This window comes from Monopterus albus, unplaced genomic scaffold (genome assembly GCF_001952655.1).
Source record: "Monopterus albus unplaced genomic scaffold, M_albus_1.0 scaffold4.1, whole genome shotgun sequence".
NCBI classification, from domain to species: domain Eukaryota; kingdom Metazoa; phylum Chordata; class Actinopteri; order Synbranchiformes; family Synbranchidae; genus Monopterus; species Monopterus albus.
In genome coordinates this window covers 5600823-5622471 of record NW_018127884.1, presented here as the reverse complement: position 1 = coordinate 5622471, position 21649 = coordinate 5600823, and the positions used below count along the sequence as shown (strand labels likewise).

General features: G+C 39.4%; 1 protein-coding gene across 2 annotated transcripts; it reads right to left on the bottom strand.

The window, feature by feature from the left end:
• Positions 1-9540: 9540 nt before the first annotated feature.
• btbd10b (BTB (POZ) domain containing 10b) lies at positions 9541-19130 on the bottom strand. 2 transcript variants are annotated; one of them, XM_020609718.1, is made up of 9 exons: positions 19027-19130; positions 18437-18584; positions 15863-16059; positions 15211-15526; positions 14935-15037; positions 13930-14050; positions 12046-12243; positions 11338-11448; positions 9541-10544 (listed from the first exon to the last, which is right to left on the bottom strand). In XM_020609718.1, exons 2-9 carry the CDS (start codon positions 18535-18537, stop codon positions 10225-10227), a joined length of 1467 nt encoding a protein of 488 aa, XP_020465374.1. In that variant the 5' UTR covers positions 18538-18584; positions 19027-19130; the 3' UTR covers positions 9541-10224. The 2 variants fall into 2 exon arrangements, with proteins under 2 accessions (XP_020465374.1, XP_020465385.1); XM_020609729.1 differs by having other exon boundaries at positions 15863-16053.
• Positions 19131-21649: the final 2519 nt, after the last annotated feature.

The following is a 21649-nucleotide window of genomic DNA, read 5'->3' as shown; positions in this document are numbered from 1 at the left end:
GCGGTAACCAATACATGAACAGCCATCAATAACATTGTCAAACCCACTCGCACACAACAGAACACATGAACATCAGCGGCCGGTCAGGGTCGCCACAATACTATTTTAATACATGATGAAAACACAGAATAAAAGAACAGTGTAGCCTACCTTAAAGACCCGGCTCGATGCTCACTTGTCACAAAAGCTAAGTAAAGGAACAGGTCTGTAATTTTTACATGTTACAATGCACAAACCAACATTCAAAATTTTGTGCCCAGTGGCTATGGGCGCGCCCATTCACAGAGTGGGCGCAGCAAATAGCTATAGCTGCATTTGGAGCTCGGCCCCCCTCCATTTGAGACTCATTGACAACTAGGAAGAAAATGGTAGTGACAACTAAATAACATTATGCTGCAGTGATTAGTGGATTCATTTATTAGCTGCTCTGAAGAGAATCCACTACTATTTTGATATGATTAATTATTTCAGTTATTATTCTTACAAAAATTCCAAACATTTGCTGGTTTCAGCTTCTCAGATCTGAGGATTTGCTGCTTTTCTCTGTCTAATATAGTAGTAAACTATATATTTTTTACACTTATGGAGGTTTGATCTGAAAGCAAATCTAAATTGATATAACAGGAGTGTGTTATTATATTATCCTTAATCTTGAACTATAAACTGTGAAATGATAGGAAACAAGTTGTGCAAATAATTTGTAATATACTATATAGTTAAGAACACCATAAATAAAATAAAAAATGGAAGTTTCATTTGATTTAATTACAGTGCCTTGCGAAAGTATTCGGCCCCCTTGAACTTTGCGACCTTTTGCCCCATTTCAGGCTTCAAACATAAAGATATAAAACTGTAATTTTTTGTGAAGAATCAACAACAAGTGGGACACAATCATGAAGTGGAATGAAATTTATTGGATATTTCAAACTTTTTTAACAAATAAAAAACTGAATAATTGGGCGTGCAAAATTATTCAGCCCCTTTACTTTCAGTGCAGCAAACTCTCTCCAGAAGTTCAGTGAGGATCTCTGAATGATCCAATGTTGACCTAAATGACTAATGATGATAAATAGAATCCACCTGTGTGTAATCAAGTCTCCGTATAAATGCACCTGCACTGTGATAGTCTCAGAGGTCCGTTTAAAGCGCAGAGAGCATCATGAAGAACAAGGAACACACCAGGCAGGTCCGAGATACTGTTGTGGAGAAGTTTAAAGCCGGATTTGGATACAAAAAGATTTCCCAAGCTTTAAACATCCCAAGGAGCACTGTGCAAGCGATAATATTGAAATGGAAGGAGTATCAGACCACTGCAAATCTACCAAGACCTGGCCGTCCCTCTAAACTTTCAGCTCATACAAGGAGAAGACTGATCAGAGATGCAGCCAAGAGGCCCATGATCACTCTGGATGAACTGCAGAGATCTACAGCTGAGGTGGGAGACTCTGTCCATAGGACAACAATCAGTCGTATACTGCACAAATCTGGCCTTTATGGAAGAGTGGCAAGAAGAAAGCCATTTCTTAAAGATATCCATAAAAAGTGTCGTTTAAAGTTTGCCACAAGCCACCTGGGAGACACACCAAACATGTGGAAGAAGGTGCTCTGGTCAGATGAAACCAAAATCGAACTTTTTGGCAACAATGCAAAACGTTATGTTTGGCGTAAAAGCAACACAGCTCATCACCCTGAACACACCATCCCCACTGTCAAACATGGTGGTGGCAGCATCGTGGTTTGGGCCTGCTTTTCTTCAGCAGGGACAGGGAAGATGGTTAAAATTGATGGGAAGATGGATGGAGCCAGATACAGGACCATTCTGGAAGGAAACCTGATGGAGTCTGCAAAAGACCTGAGACTGGGACGGAGATTTGTCTTCCAACAAGACACTGATCCAAAACATAAAGCAAAATCTACATTGGAATGGTTCACAAATAAACATATCCAGGTGTTAGAATGGCCAAGTCAAAGTCCAGACCTGAATCCAATCGAGAATCTGTGGGAAGAACTGAAAACTGCTGTTCACAAACGCTCTCCATCCAATCTCACTGAGCTCGAGCTGTTTTGCAAGGCGGAATGGGCAAAAATTTCAGTCTCTTGATGTGCAAAACTGATAGAGACATACCCCAAGCGACTTACAGCTGTAATCGCAGCAAAAGGTGGCGCTACAAAGTATTAACTTAAGGGGGCTGAATAATTTTGCACGCCCAGTTTTTCAGTTTTTTATTTGTTAAAAACGTTTGAAATATCCAATAAATTTCGTTCCACTTCATGGTTGTGTCCCACTTGTTGTTGATTCTTCACAAAAAATTACAGTTTTATATCTTTATGTTTGAAGCCTGAAATGTGGCAAAAGGTCGCAAAGTTCAAGGGGGCCGAATACTTTCGCAAGGCACTGTACAGGGAATATTTTAGGATTCAGGGAATGCTGCATTAAAACAGGCCACACACTTTACAATTTGATTTCACACTTCGATGTGTGGTGTACAGACACGCCAGCCTACAAAAAGAGCAGATGGTTGGATTCAGTTGGAGTTAAATAAGGTATAATGTTGCACGTTCACATCTCTCTGGCTAGGTTATATTGAATTAGAAGACAAGAGCCCGTCTTCACCCAGCTGTTAAAGGGATGGAAACAGCCAAAAGCCATAGTGAGGTTGGAACCTTACAGTATTATAGGGAAAACCCATCAAATCCCACTTGAGCAAGCACTTGGTGACAGTGGAGAGGAACGACTCCCTTTAATGGAAGAAACCTTCTGCCTCAGTCGGTTGGGGTGAGTGGATAGAGGAGAGAGAAAAGAAGAAAAGCATCAGGACATAATAAACAAACACTGGGCAGATTAATGTGGCTGGTGACTGCTCATCAGAAATGTTGAGCTCTGTAGTCAGGGCTTCCTGCAGAAAGGTACGGGGGAGAGAGAGGATGCACTACAGGAGAGAGGAGACACAAAGTTAGTGACATGTAATGGTGGCCCATAAAAATAAAATAGAGAGAGGAGGGTCTCAGAGCATCATGAGAGGACCCCAGCCTAGGCCTTTAATTAAGGGCTGTTACACCAAAACAAACCTATCCTAAGGGCAAATCAAATCAAATCAAATCAAATTTTATTTGTATAGCACCAAATCACAACAAAAGTCTTCTCAGGACACTGTACAAAGTAAGGTCTTACTGTTATCATTATTATTACATAGGGAAAACCCAACAAATCCCCAAATGAAGGCCATCCTGTTGACTAAACACCACTGATATGGTTAAATATACTCAGTGGCAACAGGACAGCCTGTTGGCTGCTAGTCTTATCTCTATTCAGCCATACTAGTTGTTATGGTGCCATGAAATATCAGAAGACATAACACAACATACTAAGGACCTTTATATCCTCCCTCACAGTGAAGACGTTCTTACAGCTAAGTCTTCCTCAACAAAACTAGTCTTTTACTTTTGTTTCCACATTTGTTCTCTTTTAATTATTTGCACCACAAATTTGTGTAACTAAATCTCTGTTCCATATCCTGAAATACTGTTGGGTGTGTAAACCACTTTGTGTGACATGATTGTTGACAATTGTTGTGATTAGATACCAAAATGGATGCCTGTGTCTCTGACATTAGGCACTGAAACCAGAATAAATCATCTTTGTCCAAATACCTTGCACTGCAGTGAAAGTGCCCTGTTTTTTTATTGTGATTTGGCACTATACAAATATGTACAAATAAAACTGAACTAAACCCAAGTAGAGATTGTTCATCTGATTGATGCGCTCTGCTGCCACCATGTGGTGAGAAGAGGTAATACCTCAAAAGTCTCTTGCCGAGGTCTAGCAGCATCATCTGCTCTGGTTATTAATAAAGACAGGATATTTTCTTTTGAGAGTCCAGAACTTCTTTTTAGTCATTTATTTTTCATCAGTCAATGCAATTTTAATAAACCATGCCTTGTGTCTCTTATCAAAAGGCAGAGTAGACAAGTGCCTTAGCAGTGTGTGAACGAAGTATATCAACAACATTAACCTCTTTCCATTTAGGGGCCTTACTGTTCTCCTGTCACACCCTTCTGATATATGTGGAAAAGGGTGTTAAACTAAACTCAAAAACCCTGAGCCTCCTCGCCTCTTGAACCCTAATCACAATATATAAAAGTATTGTCTATATTATTTATAACTCTCCCAGAAATCTGCGTCCAGCTTCTGTTTTTTCCATGGTGGCTAGGAATTGCATTGGATGCAGAAGCCTCTGATCCCGCCTTATTTCTGTTATACTAGCTTCTGTTACTCAGAGCAGAGAATTACAAGGTTGTAAAAGCAAAGAAGTCCTACGGCTTAGATGAAGCTTCAAAAATTAGTTGATTAACAGGGTACTATTTTAATATAGATATAAATGAATAATCAACAAAGATGTCAAAAATCTGCTAGCTTCTCTAATGTGAGGATTTAATACTTTTCTTTGTTACACATGATTTGAACGGTTGGTCAAACAAAACCAGATGCTCACACCGGGCTGTAGGAAATTAGAAGAGACAAACACAACAACAAAAAAATCATCAGATTAATCAATAATGATTCTCAGCTGGCTTTTAATTTATTTGCAGCGTTTTCCACCTTAATGTAGCATAATGTACATTAATGGTTCTTCAGTTGCTCATGCTCTGTGTTGTAAGTTGTTGGGTTCTCTCTTCTTTTGTAGTAAAATGGTTGATAGAAAGGGTTTTACTCATTGCTGTAAGTTCGGTTCTGAAGGCAATGCAATACCATAAACCGTGCTGATAAAATTCTGAATGTCTTCCAAAGACAGTTTCAAGTTTGATCTTATGAAACCAGAGGTGCTGTTACATAAGAGTAAAGGTTGACAAAGGGCCTAAGGACAGTGTTATAATGGGACTAAAAAGACATGAATTATTATGTTTAGTAATATGGGGATGTTGTGGTGGAAACTGGAAGGACCAGATTGTGCTTAAATCCCAGGAGCCTTTACAAAGCTCACATTACTGACGGTGATAATGTGAAAACAGGTGTGCAATTACTCCTGCCATCTGTTCACTCTGCTCAACTTTTATTTTCAAGCTAATTTTGCTCCATCTCTCTATTTTCTGATTCCTTTATAGCAACTCTAGAAATGAATTTTTAAAAATATTTTTAACAGCTTGCCACAAGTTCTTTCATTAATTCAAGGAAGCAAATAATTTAGCGGCACAATATGACAACTAACTACAGATTTGAAGCTTAGGGAACTTGTTACTTGACTAATAAAACAGCAGCATTTTACATAATGACCTCCAACAGGGATCCTTTCACAGAACAGTTACATCAGATCCTGTTTATTGTCGAATGTGTCATTGGTTTATGCAAGGCTGATTTTGATCTTCAGTTAAAAGCATACACATCCTCTTATGTCATGTTTTTGAGCTGGTTATTTAATCTCAGATGTTAAGATTACTTAGTTTAAAGGGTCAATTAAGCAGGTCAACGAGGTGCATGAAGAGCCTCTGCCTCTATCAAAACATCTGGATCTCATATGGTGTAAGTAAAAGATAAAGCTGTTGTTAAGCATGCATCTTTAAGTTTAATATCTGAGTATCATTCACTTGTTTTCACAGTGAAAGCTCTGATAATGTTTCATAACTCCTTCAGCACTTCTATAAAGTCATCTTCACAAAAAGTATGGGCATTTCAGCTACACTGAGCAGGTTTATGTCCTCACAATCAACCAGCCTAATCAGCAGCTCCACTGGCACAACCAGTAAAAACTTCTCTTGCAAAAGGAAAGGAAGCTCCACTAGTGAGCTGATCTACAGGTCACAGTCCTACTGTACATTACACCTGGATACTGGTTGATTTGGTATGTTGCTTTTGTTTTTATTTTGGGTGAAATGTGGATTAAAAGACTTAAACGTTTTTCTGCTGAACTGAATGTCTGGAAGGTGCAGGTCTAACATTACATATCCATCTAACAGGTATTGTGGTGAAACAACAAGGCTGCAATAAGAAGGTGAGGTAACCACAGCTTCTTTTCTTTTCCCGTGTAGCTCGTATGGAAGCAAGAATGGAAATGGAAAAGATTCAGGGTCAGGTGGAGAAAAGACAGGCATAAAATGAACAGCTTCATAGATGAGCTGGCATCATTAGAGCCCATGTGCAAAACTACAGTAAATCACGCAAACTGGGCAAGCTGTCAGTGTTGTGTATCACAGTTCAGCACATTACAAGGTGAGAGAATGGTGATTTTTATATAAAAAAAAAAATCAGGGAATGCATATTTAAAGTGTTGATTTACATTCTGTCTCTAAAAATCAGGTTGTGCTGCCAGCTGTTAGACAGAAATTGAACACAGACTTGCATTTTTATCAGATGAGAAACTAAAACACTTGATACTGAGGGTAGTTGTAGATTTTACTTTTAATCAAAGTGGAAAATGCATGACTTAAAGGGCAAGTTTTAATATTTTAACAATAAATCTGTCCATGCACAGAGTTGCACCATGAAAAGCCTTGTGAAACAGCACTGTCAACTGCAAGGACAAATAGCATCCCCAGGTTTTTATAAAACCAACACCCTAACAAGGCCCCTCTTCCTCATACCCTGAGCCATTTTTATGCAAGTACATCCCCGCCTAAATGTTGAGGACACGCAATCCCCGTTTTGAGTGCTACTTAGTTTGCAGCTCAGCATTTGAGAGCATGCAGGCACAGATTTGTAAGAGCAGAAAACGATTTGAGAGCGAGGGGGGACAGAATCGTGAGCGTAACAGGTGATTTGAGCGAGCAGCAGGGATCCTTCCTTGCTCCCAAATATGATGCTGCTTTTCCAAATCCATGCCTGCATGCCCTCAAGTTCTGACGTGCAAACTGAATAGCACTTGAAACTTGTTTTGCACTAAAGGCAGCCACATAATTAAGTGCTTTTGTATTTTTCATGGCCAGAGTATTTTCATGGTTACGTTTAAAGCTTTTGGTGGGCCAAGATGTGGATGTGGCTGCAGGGTAGGATAGCTCTCTTCCATGAAAAAGGTGGTTAAAGTGAGTCAGCAGGTGGGGCCAGGAGGCGGAGGAGCTTTTGTTTATGTATATATAGTAGTTGCTCACAGTGATGAACCCATGTGGAATTTTCAACCAAATCTGCAGTTCCTCTCAACTCAGTATGGTGTGTCCTCTTTGTTTTAGTTTAAAAGCAAGACTGCAGTCCATGTTTGGTGACAGTCTAATCTGCCCTGGTGGAATTACAGTGCAGAATGAAGCAATGAGTGCAAAATGTTGCAGTTCATCTTACCTGTGGACACTTCATTCATTCCCTGTCCTTGTATCCCTTCTGCCACTGTCTGCTGTAAGTGCTGCAGAGGAGAGAGAAGATCAATACAAACTGCTACACATTAAAAATAAAAGACACATCATTCATCACGTTGCTGGTTCAGAATACATTGTCTCTACCAACACTGTAGCCACATGAGTAAAACAGGCCTTTGTTGTATGACATCCTTTTATATTTGCAGTTTTTAGTTTTATATACTCAAAATTGCTATCCAGGCTATCATCGGCATGCTAACATGCTTACAGTGACAATGGCAGCATGTTGATGTATAGCAGATATGTTTAGCCTGTTTACCAGTGTGTTAACATACTAACATTTGCTAATAAACGGAGTCCAGCTGTGGCTGAGGGGAATGCTGCTTGTTTTGCAGGTGTTTCATCATAAACAAAAAGAAATTTTGACCAGTTAATAGTGATCAAACAATTCATCCTCTGGGGATGATAAATCTATGCAGCAAGTTTCACAGCAAATTGTCCAAACACAGTCATTCATCTTTCCTCTTTGTTCCACAATTTCTCTGTGACAAATTAGTCCTTTAGGTGGCAGACTTGAGTTATCATCAGCCCAGTGCTTCCCACACACAGTGGCTCACAGTACACTACTACCAGGCGAGTGGGAGACAGCCCTTTCCTATCTGTGTTTAATCACCAAACAAATCATCACACAAGTTTCTTACAGACTCATCTCGTTGCAGGCGAAGGGAAGTCGGACCTACAGACAGTGCCTGGAATCTCTGGTGGCACAAGGGCAGGGGCTGCGAAGATTAGGCGGATGATTGAAGAGGAATTACTGGAGATCAAGAGGTATAGTCATCTCTTGATTAAAATATTTTTATAGTAATAGAGGGTAATAAATCAAGAATGTAAATTTTTAAGACTGTGAAATAATTGTCACTAAGTTTTGAGCAAGATATTTAGAAACAGTGACAGTTTCAGTACACTTTCAGTAGTAAATAACAGTGAATTAGAATTTGTTGGTTTGCTTACTATATAACAATTAAACCAAATGTCTGTTTACTCACACCTGTAAAAGGATGGGCAACCCCAGAGTGATTTCAGACGACCGGAAGGTGTTTGAAGAGACTGTTTCATCATCCATGGTCTCTGCTGCTGTGAAAAACCTGGTGATGGGACAGATGGAAAATACGGACAGGGAGAAGGACAGAGACAACCAAGTGTAATTATACTCAATAACACAGAAAGGTGTGACGTCAAGGCAGACCAAGAAGGATGTTTCTGAAGCACTGGAGGCTGCAGAAGAAGTTTAATGTGGTCTCTGGGCCTCTGTCTTCAGGACAATCTGGAGATAGTCAAGATCTGGTAGAAGCCGGTGTTATGTTCCCTGCATGACTGCTATACCATGCATCATAAATGTTATAACAGAGGATATCTCCAGAGGAGTAGAAAGCCAATGAGCAAGGCATTACATTAAAATGTAAATGTTTCCAGTGATGGCCATTTCTGCATGTGGTTTGTACTTGCTATACCCTAATGATAAGAGGTGTGTGTATGAGGCACTAAATTATTTAGGTGTTAATGAGAGTGAAGTGTTGAATTAGTCTGATAAACTGACTTTCTGTACCTTTGGACAAAACATCTTATTGTATTGCATCTTAACATTGTATTGCTTTTCAAGAACAGCCAAAACTGACCACAAAAACTTGTTTGAACTATACAGCACAAGTCTCATCTGGTCAAATGGCCAGATGACCACTTAAATCTGGGATGGACAGTGTTTACTATGAGCCCTAAGATTTATAGTTATGCAAAGTACCACCTTCCAGATGACACGTTTTGGGTGAAGAACCTGAGAAGCCAGAACAGGCACCAGGCAAGGAGAGTTGGGCAAAACTATTTACAACTGTGCATGAGACAGAGTAAACAAAACAGAATGAATGAAAGTCGAACGCCTCCTTCCTCAGCATGACAGCTTCCCTCACATCCGTTCTCCTGGGGCTTCAGCAGGGACAGAGGGACTGAGCAGCAATGTCAGCAGCTGAGGTCTGAGCATGGCCTCTGTCACTGACTTCATGTCCTTAACCTTCATGCTGTATCATTTGGTCTTTTGTTCAGTGTGCAAAGCATCTGAAAAAAAGATTTATATTTTTTTTGTTTTATACTTACTGATTTTATGATGTGTGCAGTGTAGCTGCTCTTAAATGTATCCTGACTGAGGTCAATCCCGTGTAGCTCTTATGAAAACAGGTCAACAGGCTTTACAATCACTGATCAAATATACAATGTTTAAGTCTTTATTTGATGACTTTGTTTTAAACAACAATTTCAAGCTTTGCACAAAAAGACTGACCACAACAGCCTGTGCTCTGCTTAATATCTTGGCTGCAAGAGGAGCAATAACATCATCATCAGATCCAGTCAATGACTACATACCCCAATACATGATTCAAAGACATCTGATGGGAAATCAACTGGATGACACTAAGAGGTGATAACTGAATTTCTCCATGACCAGAAAGTCATATAGCAAGTCTTCCGTTCGTTCCCCACAAAGCACATTTATTAATTAGCCAATTGAAAGAATCCAAATAATATAAAATAAAACCTGTGAAAAAACAGTGACACCAACGTGCTCAGCAAAACAAGTCAAATTAAGGTACAATAACATTGTAAATAATAACGTTAATAATAAGGTTTTTACTGATTATTTCTGAACAAAAAAATAAATTCCTTTGGTCAAGTAAAAAACAAAATGTAAATTTATAGTGAACCTTGCTTTCACCAGTCTTATATCCCTCATCTCTTTTCCTACAGTCATTCAGGTTCTTGAGGCTCTAAGGCCGCAAAGGAGGTGTCAAGGCAATATGGTTATGGTGCCCCTGGTGCTCCATGCTGCAGCATGCTGGGAGTAGAACTAGAGGAGTAGGAGAGGGGCAGAGGCATTGAAAGAGGACAAGCATGCCCTCAGACAGCAGGTGAAGGTGCATCAGAGTCAGGCTCATTGCTGTAGTGATTCCCACTAGGTGGGTGATTAGGGAGGATGTCCAGTTCATCCACTTGGGGGCCAGGGTGCATCACCACCAGCTGGTCCTGGGGGATGTCAGCTGCTGCCGCCGCCAGGTTAGTGATGGACTTGGACTTAACACACTGGAAGTCCACGTGGCGGCTTTTTCCCTCTTCCTTTTCCCAGGACATGCGGATGAAGGGCCTCTGGACGTAGTTGTAAATTACCTCTGGACGACCACCTGGTCTTTTCTTGACCTTTTCTTTGTATGTAGGGTAACCTGTCCGAGGCACAGAGGTCACAAAACTATTAGCTCGGTTTATGTTAACAAGTTTCCTAGAATACAACAGCAACAATCCAAACATAGGTTACAAGCACATCAACCACTTTTTCATTTTTTATTAGCAACGAGCAGTGTGGAAATCATTCAGACAATCCTTTAGCTAAATAGCGAGCACCAAAACAGATAAATACAAACAATCAAAAAAAAAAACAAAAACAAAACTGTTGTATCTTCTACAGCTGGCATCTGAACCCAAAATTGTATTACCAATGCATGATGACACTAAAAACCAGCTACTTATTAAACTGACTGAGCAGAGTAAAGTTTAAGTGCACATTTTGTATCACCATTATTTTGTACACAGTCACTTTATCTACTTGGGTCTCTAACAATATCCAGCACCACTTGCATGCTGAAAAGAATCCCACCATGCAAAACATTCAGTTTCCAACTATTCAGTTCAGGTGTCACTTATCATCTTGGTACATACTGTTCTTAGTAGTGTGTATTTTAATATATATTATACATGTGCTTTCACTTTGCCTTTACTACAGTGTTTTCTGGATGACAGCTGTGTAATAAAAGCTTTGCTGCACAAACTAAGCACTACTCTGTTCTGTTCATACATTATGCAAGTGCTGTTAGTGCAACCTCTGTCTTGTTTTTTAGTCTAACATTTTGCTGGCAGCACCTCAAACAGCGGCTTGTCTGAATAATATACGCTTCGCTAAAAGCTGGCTCCACCAACAAGAACTTTAAAAACTATTTATCACTAAAAGGTTCAACTTACCTTCAATGCCCAGTCTTATCTTCTTTAATCCTCTCTCCTTTAACACCGATTTGGCCACATCACGGTTCTCAATATACTTGAAAAATCTGTACAGTTTTGTGCTGTAAATGACTGAAAAGAGAAGGGAAAAAATGTCTTTCCATAGGCACGGATGTGTATTGGATCTGTATTACTGTTAATATTTCAAAGAAGATAAACTAAAACAACACTACTAATGCTGAAGCCGAAGTAGTTACAACAGCTAATGTTGACATCGCTGCAAAAAGAGAGCAGCAGTGGTGTCTGGGAATCGACAGGCCACTGCCTGTGCCAAGGGTTGGAACTACTGGGCTCAGAGGAGCTGGGGAGGCTCTCAAGCCTTTAGATGTAAACCACGAAGACATCTTATTATGTTGAGTTATGTAAATGTTAATAATAGAGTTAGATTTAATCTGATGAGCTAAATGCTGTGAATGAGATTGTGGATCATAACCAGGATGTTATGTCAACACAAACCTAAATGAATTCAACTTAATCATTTTGGAAAACACCCAAACATGTAGCATGCAAAAAAAGAATTTTGACTGTACTTTCATTTTATGAAAAGCACTACACATTATTTCCACACAAATTTTATTCTAAACACTCGCGTGTGGGCACTTTTATCCCAGGCAGCCCCCCCCCCCCTACTGAAAATACATCCCCACATGCATGTTAATGTGTACTCACTTTGTGAATACTCTTCTCCCATCTGTGGAGGATATTCTTCATCCCAGTCCACCACATCATCATCAGTAAGAACTACAATGTGACATTCTCTCTCGCCATTCTGAGCGCTGGCCACCATCAGAGGCAGAACCATTTCCTCAAGGTAAAACTCAAATTGTTGCCGAGCTCCATCATTGGACAGCTCGTGCATCAGGGCACCTAATGAAGAAGATTGAGAATGTGAGTTAGAACAAGCTTATAGCGGCACTCAGATTTATCCATCATGCACTGCACTAAAGTCTAAAAAGTTTAACACATTCAGACACTGAAGTAATGAGATGACACAGATAATGCAATGAAGTAGCACAAAATAAATAAAAACCCGAAGCTCTGACAGTGTATTTCAGAAAAAGAGGCAGTTCTGGGTTGGGGAAAACAAAAACAAACAAACAAACAAAAAAAACAACTAGTAGTCTTCTCTATCTTATCAATATTTGCAGAGGAAGCATCGTACTAAAGTACTGCTGTACAGTGTTGAACAAATGCCGTTTGTGCCATGCCCAAACACTGCAGCCATTAACAGGTCCGGGCAATCTTTTTCCACACACACACTACACCAAAAATTATTAAAGACAACAGCAGTTACTAAAACTGTAGAACACTCATGGAAACCAAAGCAATTTGCAGATACAATAGCCATGAGTCTACAGGCTGCATGTAACTGTGTAGCAGTTGCTTTTCTGGCGTTCAGACACAGAACTGCTGTGCATGAATGCATGAAATCCTGACAAGGTTTTGCTCAAGCTAACAGGACCCAGACGGGTACAATCACAATGTTCAAGCGATGTCCAGTATCCCGCGAGACAGACCCACTGCAGCACGACCTACCTTTTATCTGTAGTAATTTCTTCCTCTGGCTGGAGGACAATCAGTCCTCTGATTTCCATGTCAGGCCAATTTCAGCCATTCTATCTGCTAAACTGTACCTCCTCTGTACCAATTCAAAATAAACTTTGTGCCAGCCAGTAATGTTATGTTCTTTTCATGCTCAAATTTCACAGTGTGTACTTATCTACTCCACTATAAACATAAGATATAAACAAAGAGAGGGGAGTAGTGGGTGGGGTGGGGTGAGCTAGAGAGTGAAAGGAGAGAGAGGGAGTGGCATTAGATGGAACAGATCAGTGAATCTGCGATTTGACTAGGTTATGACTAGGCAAAATTGCTGATAACACTTTGCCGGCTACATGACACGGGGTATGGCACCTGGATGTCAAATAACCAAATCCTGGGTAACAGTGCATGTCTGAAAGGGGCTTGACATGACAGATCACCAAGAATCTAGCCACTCTCTTTTGTTTAGAGGAAAAGTTGAAAGAAAGATGCCAAACCCTACAGGCTAATATATTTTGACCCTGAGCTCAGTGACTGCATGTTAGAAATAATGAGAATAAGGTAGGATGTTGAAAAGTCATTTTTCAATACATTCCTTACTGCAAATGTATTAATTTGAGACTTAATTGTTCATCCTTAATTTGCACGAACTGTTAGGTTTTTGGCAGTGACCTTACAGATTATGTAATTTTTTGGGGTCTTAATCACATTATAAAAGTCATAAATAAAAACAAAAAAGAAAAACCCACCAACAGAAAAGCATATTTCGATCTACAATACAATCAGTAATGCTCAGAGTTTGGTGATTTTATGCTTCACTAGCTACAAGACATCCTTTGTATTGTGCAAGGTTGTAGAGCAGGGGTGGTCAATTCTAGCCCTCGAGGACTTGAACTGGCCACCCGTGTTGTAGAGGGTGAAAGTGACAAGGCAGCAAGTGCTGTTCTCTTGTTCACTCAGACTGACACCGTTAATGTTTAACTGCTTCACCAACCCAGAGGAAATACTCACTGAGGTCTCTGCATTTGATAGTGCTGTAGTCAAAGGAGATGCATAGATAGTCACAAGCCTCCCGCAACTCAGGGATGGAGATTCCATCGGGGCAGCGGATTATCCCAGATTTGTAGTACTCCTGTGAAATACACAGAAAACACAATGTAGGCAGCCATTTCAAACACTGTGTTAATCCATTAATTCATATCACAAAATATATATTAATAAGTCACCTAATATTAAAAAAAAAAAAACATCTAACAGAAGAGTTCAGCCGGTTTGATTTTAAATCTGCAGAACTCATTCATTACCCAGACCTTCAAAGCTGTTGCAAGATGGGTTCTCAGGAGGCAAAGGGTAACATGCAGTTGACCATGAAATGAGTTGTAATATTTCACTGAGTCTGTTAATATGAATGTGTGTGTAACACCAACTAGCTAAGTGGCTTCTCCCCCCTATCATGTTTCTGGAACTGGGTTGGTTTGTGACACCCCGACTAAGGCGCATACCATCCAATATAACATCCACAGTTCAACTCCCAGGCCCAGGGGGCCTTTGTCACATCATGCTCCTCCCCATATTTCCTGTCTGTCTCTACTACTGCTGTCAGAGGCAAAACATTTTTTTAATAAATAAACAGCAGTTCCAGAGCAGTCACTAAAAGTCTACTTCTTTAATTTCCTCACTCTATCACAAAGTAAGCTTTATATTTCTACATTTAGTCCAGTAATACTTCATAAACACTCATCAGTTGCCTATTTATTAGCTGTAGCTAGCTAACTGTAATAACATACTTTTTTCTGTTAGAACTGTGTCTAGTTATGATTTTTTATGATAAGGGGGAAAACAATGTATATTAATTTTTTGTTGAATCTAGATTAAATGGGTGTCAATTTATCTTTATAGGCATTTTGGGCACTAGTTTCTTCTTTTGTAAAACTGTACTGCACAATACTGAGATGTATCAATTTTTTCGTCAACTAACATTTTAATACAGAGAAACAATATTAAAAAGAGACAAACCAGAATTGCTCGGAAAACAGTTGAGCTGATGCCCTCAGCCACCTCGTACTCCCCTTTCTCGTTTGGCCGTGTGAAGTTATGTTCTCTTCCAGACCCAAACATTCTGAAATGAATAAGCTCTGGTTTGTTTTCAGCATCACAAGAAATAAAATAAAAAAATAAAAATAAAAAAAAATTCTACTTTTATATGTAAATAAATTTAATGCATACAGCAAGAGAACTACTGTTAGTTTTAATTATTTTGGTGGAGGACAAAGGATTATAAAGGGTATATACCTGCCCAACATAGTATTAGGTTGTGCAGTGAAGATAGAAGGGTCTACTACAAAGCGTGTGTTGTCAACAATCAGCGTGACCCTTTCTGAGGTCCTGATGTTTCGGTTCCCAACGGTGGCACCTGCTCCTCCCTCTTTGGGATTCTCATAGACAAAAACCATATCTCCAGCTCCCAAGCTTTTGAATGTTCCTTCATTACTGGACAGGCTGCTATTGCGACTGCTCACCACCCCGCTGCTGCTGGAGCCGCTGGGAGAGACTCTCTGAGGCCGTGGACTACTGGGCCTCGATGATGGACCACCATCTCGTTCACGGTCTACGCACAGACAGGCAGAACAATGGCTCACATGAACAGTTTGCCCTTTTAACTTAGTACACAAACATCAGAGTAAACATCTCATCAGAAACAACACCTTGTTTACTGAACATGTTGTTTTGTATCCAGACATTCAAAGTACTAGCTGGTTTAGTCTAAACACAAACAGGTGGATCGCTGGTGACTTCATCCATTCACAGTCAAAAACAGAGATATAAACCATGTCTGAGCTGCAAACTGATAAATGCAGTCAGCTGGTGAACAGCAGCTGCTATGAGCTGCAGACATCTAACCTGAAATCCATATAAGCCCTCTGTTCTCTCGATGCATACTCACCACTGTTGTGCTGGCGGGTGGGTGAGGTGACGTTGCGAATGCAGGGGGTGAGCTGGCCTTCTCTCTCATGAGAGGAGTCCCTTGAGCGATCGCTGGAGCGGCGGCGGTCACGTGAGCGATCGCAGCCCCCACTGGCACCATGCAGACTCATCTTCCTCTGTTCTGCCTTCACTCGAGATGCTTGGGTCGGACTGTTACTTTTCAAGACAAACACATACTTAACATTCCTCTCTTTCTTGAAGCCAGAGCATATTTTTATTTCAGAGTAGTTATTCTGATACACAGACACACCCATTCCCAACAGACCCAAGGGCTTTACAGATCCGTCTGCACTACTTCTGTGCACTTGTTAACAAAAATCAAAGTATGAAGAAAAAAAAAAAAAAAAAAAAAAAAAAAAAAAACATCCAGCTGAACAAGAAAGATTTTTTGATTCCTTTAGGAGACAGAGGGAAGAGTAAATGTGAGAATGATGAAAGACATTTCCCTTACAATACCAACAGGGTTGTCACACTGTTCATCTTCATCATCTAGTTTAGTTTTCAGCAGTTAAGGAGAGTTTAAAAGGGCTTTCAGAGAGGATGCGGTATGCACTGTGCTTGCCGCGGGGGTTGGGCACAGCACAGAGGAGGAGGGCGCACATGCAGAAATCGCGCACATTGGGCACCAGTTGCTAAGTGACCAAAAAGCTTTACAGGAGGTGGTTAGCAGATATTAACTAGTTTTTTGAGCAGCAGGCTTGGATGCACAATGTATCTATGTGTCAGTGAAAATGCCTGACTAGATGTATTGATGCAGCAAAGGAGAAAAGGGTGTGCATCTGCCAAAATGAACTTTTCCTCCATTTTCTTTGTAGTCTGTCAGGTTATCTGCAATTGGATATGTCAAGGTATTGTCACACAGCGCTGTGCCCAAGTTGAACTGTCTTTTAACTTCAGTGCAGCACACAGGGATGGCACCTGCAACCTTAGTGCAGATACGTCCGTGTGCCACGTAACACACAGAAATGAATGGGTTCAAAAGCGGAGTGCAGTGCCCATCACATCCTATCTGAAAGCCCCTTAAAACATTAACATTAATGGACAATACATTCACTCCAACAAGCTTACATAACGAAGCCTTAAAAACATATGCAACAACCAGACCAAACCTTATTCTGTAAGCTTGCACTGAGAGTATGACACACACAATTGGAATGCAGTCAAATCCTGTTTTTACCACATGTGATACCCTATCTGGCACAAAACCAAAATCAGAGATGCCCGAGTTGTGACAGACATCTTGGGTGATCTAAATATAGAAGGAAGTACACATTACACAGTTTGGGAAAGTACCAGAAGATATTGGACAGAGCACTTTGGAACTCTTCTTTTAAGAGCATTCAGCTTCTGATTGACTGAACACACTTGATCCAGTTAATCAGCAGTCCAAAGGCGATGGATAGTTGGGAAAACAAGCACAGCAGTGACACTTGGGAACCGGGATTGCCTACCCCTGGTCTAAAAGATACAAATCTATTCACTGCCAGAAAGCACATTAATATACACTTTATTGATTTCTTAAAAGGGAAAAAAGGAAGAAGCAAGTACAGAGTACAAACCCACCCACAAACTGCAGGGAATCCCATAGGCACACTCCCCTTGGCCTGAGGGCAAACACAAAGATCTAGACTCTTCTTGTCTGCCCTATTCTCCTCTGTCTCTATTGTTCCTTCTTTAGGGGGAAAAATGCAGAAATGCTACAGAAAAAGGACTTCACAGGGTAGGATGAAATAGTCTATACTGTAAATTAGATCAGAGTCATCAGTAGTGGAATTACCCTCCACGGGTAATACAAATCTTCATGGTCAGAGGAATGTTTAAGCAAAAATGCCAAACATTTGATGGGTCTACCATCTACTGTGTCAGGGTGTGCCAGTTTTTCCTGTCTTGCATAACAGTAACCTGAATATCTTTGGATTCTGGACTATTGGTTGAATGCAAAAAGCTATTAGGTATATATCACTTTGGGCTAGGGGGAATGATTATAGACTGCATTATTTTCTAACATTATACACACAATGCAACTACTAAATTAATAAAAAAACAAACAACTAAATATTAATCTACAACCCCAATATATAAAGTAACTAAGTGAGAATGTCTTCCAGATTGGCATCACACAGGTGATATGAAATGAACAGGTACAAACAGTTTGGCAATATCCTTAATCACTCGCATATTTTTTCATTGTATACACCATCTTATATACTACCCTACTTACTGCATTCATGACAGTTTAGTATACTCTACTGGTTGGTTTAAAACTAACTGCGCAAACATGCATGACTTCATATTATGGTTTCACTCACCACTTATCATGGGAGTAACGTTAATGTCCATATACAGATAACCGACGGAAATGGGTACATAACTCCAAGGAATGTCTAGTAATTTTTACTTTCATCCCACGCTTCAAGTAATACGTGTATTCTAAGACAAACATCAATCCTCTCCTTCAAACATGGATTGACACTGAATTGCTGCGATAAACTTTTACCAGTACTGAGGTCTAACAATGTTCTAGCTGGCTCACCTCGGATGTCTGCAGAGTTTGCAAGGTCGCCTTGCTGCTTTTCGTTCCCAGTTTTCTGTGTCACTTGAGTTACTATCATATGACTGCAGACGTGCTGCCATCACCCGTACAGGGGGGAGTCCGGCCTGGTCTTTTCACCTTTCATGATCTGGTTAATGGCGAAATCAACAAGTCAGTTCGACCCCCTGACCAGCCCCTAGCAAACCACGGGCTAAATGCTGTCAGCTAACAAAATATTTTTTCACTAAATTCACGCCTGCTGTCGACTTGTCATACAAACGAGGCTGAATGATCGCTGATGTCGTTGACATTATATAAGCGAATAATTATTACACATCTCGGAACAAATCTTGTCAACGTTACTTTCAAACTGAGTCAGCATACGATTAGCTAGGCTAGCGTTAGCTAGTTTCCTGTGTTAGCACACATAGCTAGCTAACATTAGCTGGCGTTGCTAGTAGTACATTTACAACACAATTATCATAATATTCTAAGACAGTTACGTGACTTGTGAAGTTGTCCCAACAATACTGACATAAACGCAGTCATATTCTATAGAGACGTGGAAAAAATAAGGAAAAACTTCCTACCACGTTGGCTACCTCTCCGCTAACACATTAGTGTTATCCCAATTGCCAGCAGCTAACTAGCCATCTCCTTTCAAAACACGTCCAACGAGACGTTAAAGGATTGACGTGATGACGCACAGAAAAGTAGAATGGCAGTCGCAGAGATGGTGACTGATAAAAATAATATGTAAACAACCATAAATAGATAGATAGATAGATAGATAGATAGATAGATAGATAGATAGATAGATAGATAAATAAATAGATAGATAGATAGATAGGTAGGACAACTTAACATACACTGTCTGTGAAACGGTCCTTCACTGTATACAGGATATTGACATTTTGAATGTGAGGCAGTGTGTGTTTAAAAGTTAAATGTATATTCTTTGATAATATTCTCACCTTCAGAAATAATTAAACTAGCCAGTATGGCTGAACTCACAAGGGCATTCTGAAAGACATCAAATAAAATATTTATTACAACCACGATGGAAATATGAAGAGGATACAGTTTATTATTATACAGTAGGCCTACTATAGGAAATGACATGTAGAAAATCAGGTATTTATGAGATAATTTAGTTTCAAATAGCCTATTACAATTTTGTGAATTATCAGTAGGCTATATAGGCTTCAATGGAAATTATTACTATAGTGTCATTTCAGTGTAGCCTATATACAATATAGTGTTACTTGTATGTAGACTAATGCAAGGCAAAATAATGGAAATAATCCAGAAATTTTAGACTCAATAAGCATCTCTGTTGAGTTTTGTGCCTTCCAGTTGATAAAATGGAAAACAAACATGAACAGCTTAGAGTAACTGGGATAAACAATGGTGAGGTTTTTATATGATAGCCTAATCAGAAAAGAGTATGGTGATGGAGCTGAAACATAGATTTTTTTAGAAGAAGTTTTATTGAGATATTTTAGTGAAATTTGTTGTAAAAATCATGAGCAGAACACCAGACACCAATCTGACTCCAGTACAAGAAAAAAGGCCATGCCAATCAAAACTAAAATACAAACTCTCTTCTCCCTCTCCTTGTACCTTTCTGCAGGTATCCCTGGTTCCAGAACTGTACATTTATGATGAGCAGTCACCACCCACATCAATCTGCCTAGTGTGTGTTGATTTGCTGTTTTGTTTGTTGTGTCTTGATTCTTTTCTGTTCTTTGTCCTCCATCCACTCAACCCAACCGGTCGAGGTAGTATAGCCGCCCATCAAGAGCCCATGTCTGTTGGAGGTTTCCTTCCATTAAAGTGAGTTTCACCTCCCACAATGTTTGCTCAAAGCTGGACTTGTTGGGTTTTTCTTGATAATACTATAAGGTGTGGACATTACTAAGTGTCTTGAGATTTTTATTTTGATTTGGCGCTCTATAAAATGTAATTGAATTGACATAAATATTACTAAAGACATTACATGAAAGGATGCCTATAATGAAACAATATATGCATTTATAGTTGGTCCATATTACAAATTAATTTATACAGTAAATAACATATATTTTAAATAGTGAATTATGACTTTTCTTGTCAGAACACCAGCATATAAGATAATGTTTAACTCTTTAATGATGCCCTCAAATAAGATGTAAACAGTCCTTGTGCCAGACATTACAAAAAATACAAAACATAATTTAATGAAAAATAATTTAAATATTAACCACATAAGCAAGAAATTCATAAAAAAATAACAAAAAATAATCAGAAATAAAACAATAAATAAATAAAAAAAAAAATCAGCTCCTCAAATCTTGCACAGAACTTCTGTTTGGTAAGATATAGGATAGTAAATAAGTTGTAATCAGCTTTTACATATTCTTAATCGAAGAACATCATTTGATAAAAGATTTTTCATATTGCCTGATTGTCCCTGTTTTGGTCTGTTGCTGGTAACAATGATATCCTTTAACTTTTCCTGAAGCCACTCCTGTCTTTCTCCCACTTGTTTGTGTTCCTGAACGTTGTGCATAAGCTGCACCTCACTGATGGCTCTCTTTCTGTAGAAATAGAAAACACCACTGTTAACTCAAGGAAGACTTCCTTCATCAACCAATTATTCAATATAATAATTCATTATTAATGATTTGTTTTCATATTACACCACGTCAAGACACAAACTAAAAACAGAACTCACTGTACCTCAGTGGTTTAGCCTCTATGAGTAAACTGGCAAGGAAAAGTATCAGAGCCAATGTTTCCAAGTACCTCAAAGAAAACATATTGAGTAGCTGAAACAAATTAAGTAAAACTATGGTTAGAAAACTGATTTCATTGTATCCCAATATAACAAATGGCATTTTTGACCATAGTCAACTGTACAGTAAAGAATTAAAATACTATGTCACTGTCATGTCATTCTTACCAGATTATTTTGTCTTTATATCCAAGAAAAAAAGTATGGTAGGTTTTGATGAGATAGTTCTAAATCAGTGTGGCAAAGAAGTCAAAATTGTTGATCAGTTCTTTGGTGCAAGGAAGGTTCTCCCCCTTATATACAGCATAGCCCTCCCCTGCTCATCAATGAGCCATTTTCACTGTTGATCTTCATGTCACTTTTCCAATGCATTGATGGGGACAAGCATCTGCATGACACCACCTCCTCCACCACCACTCACTACTAACTCGCCTTTC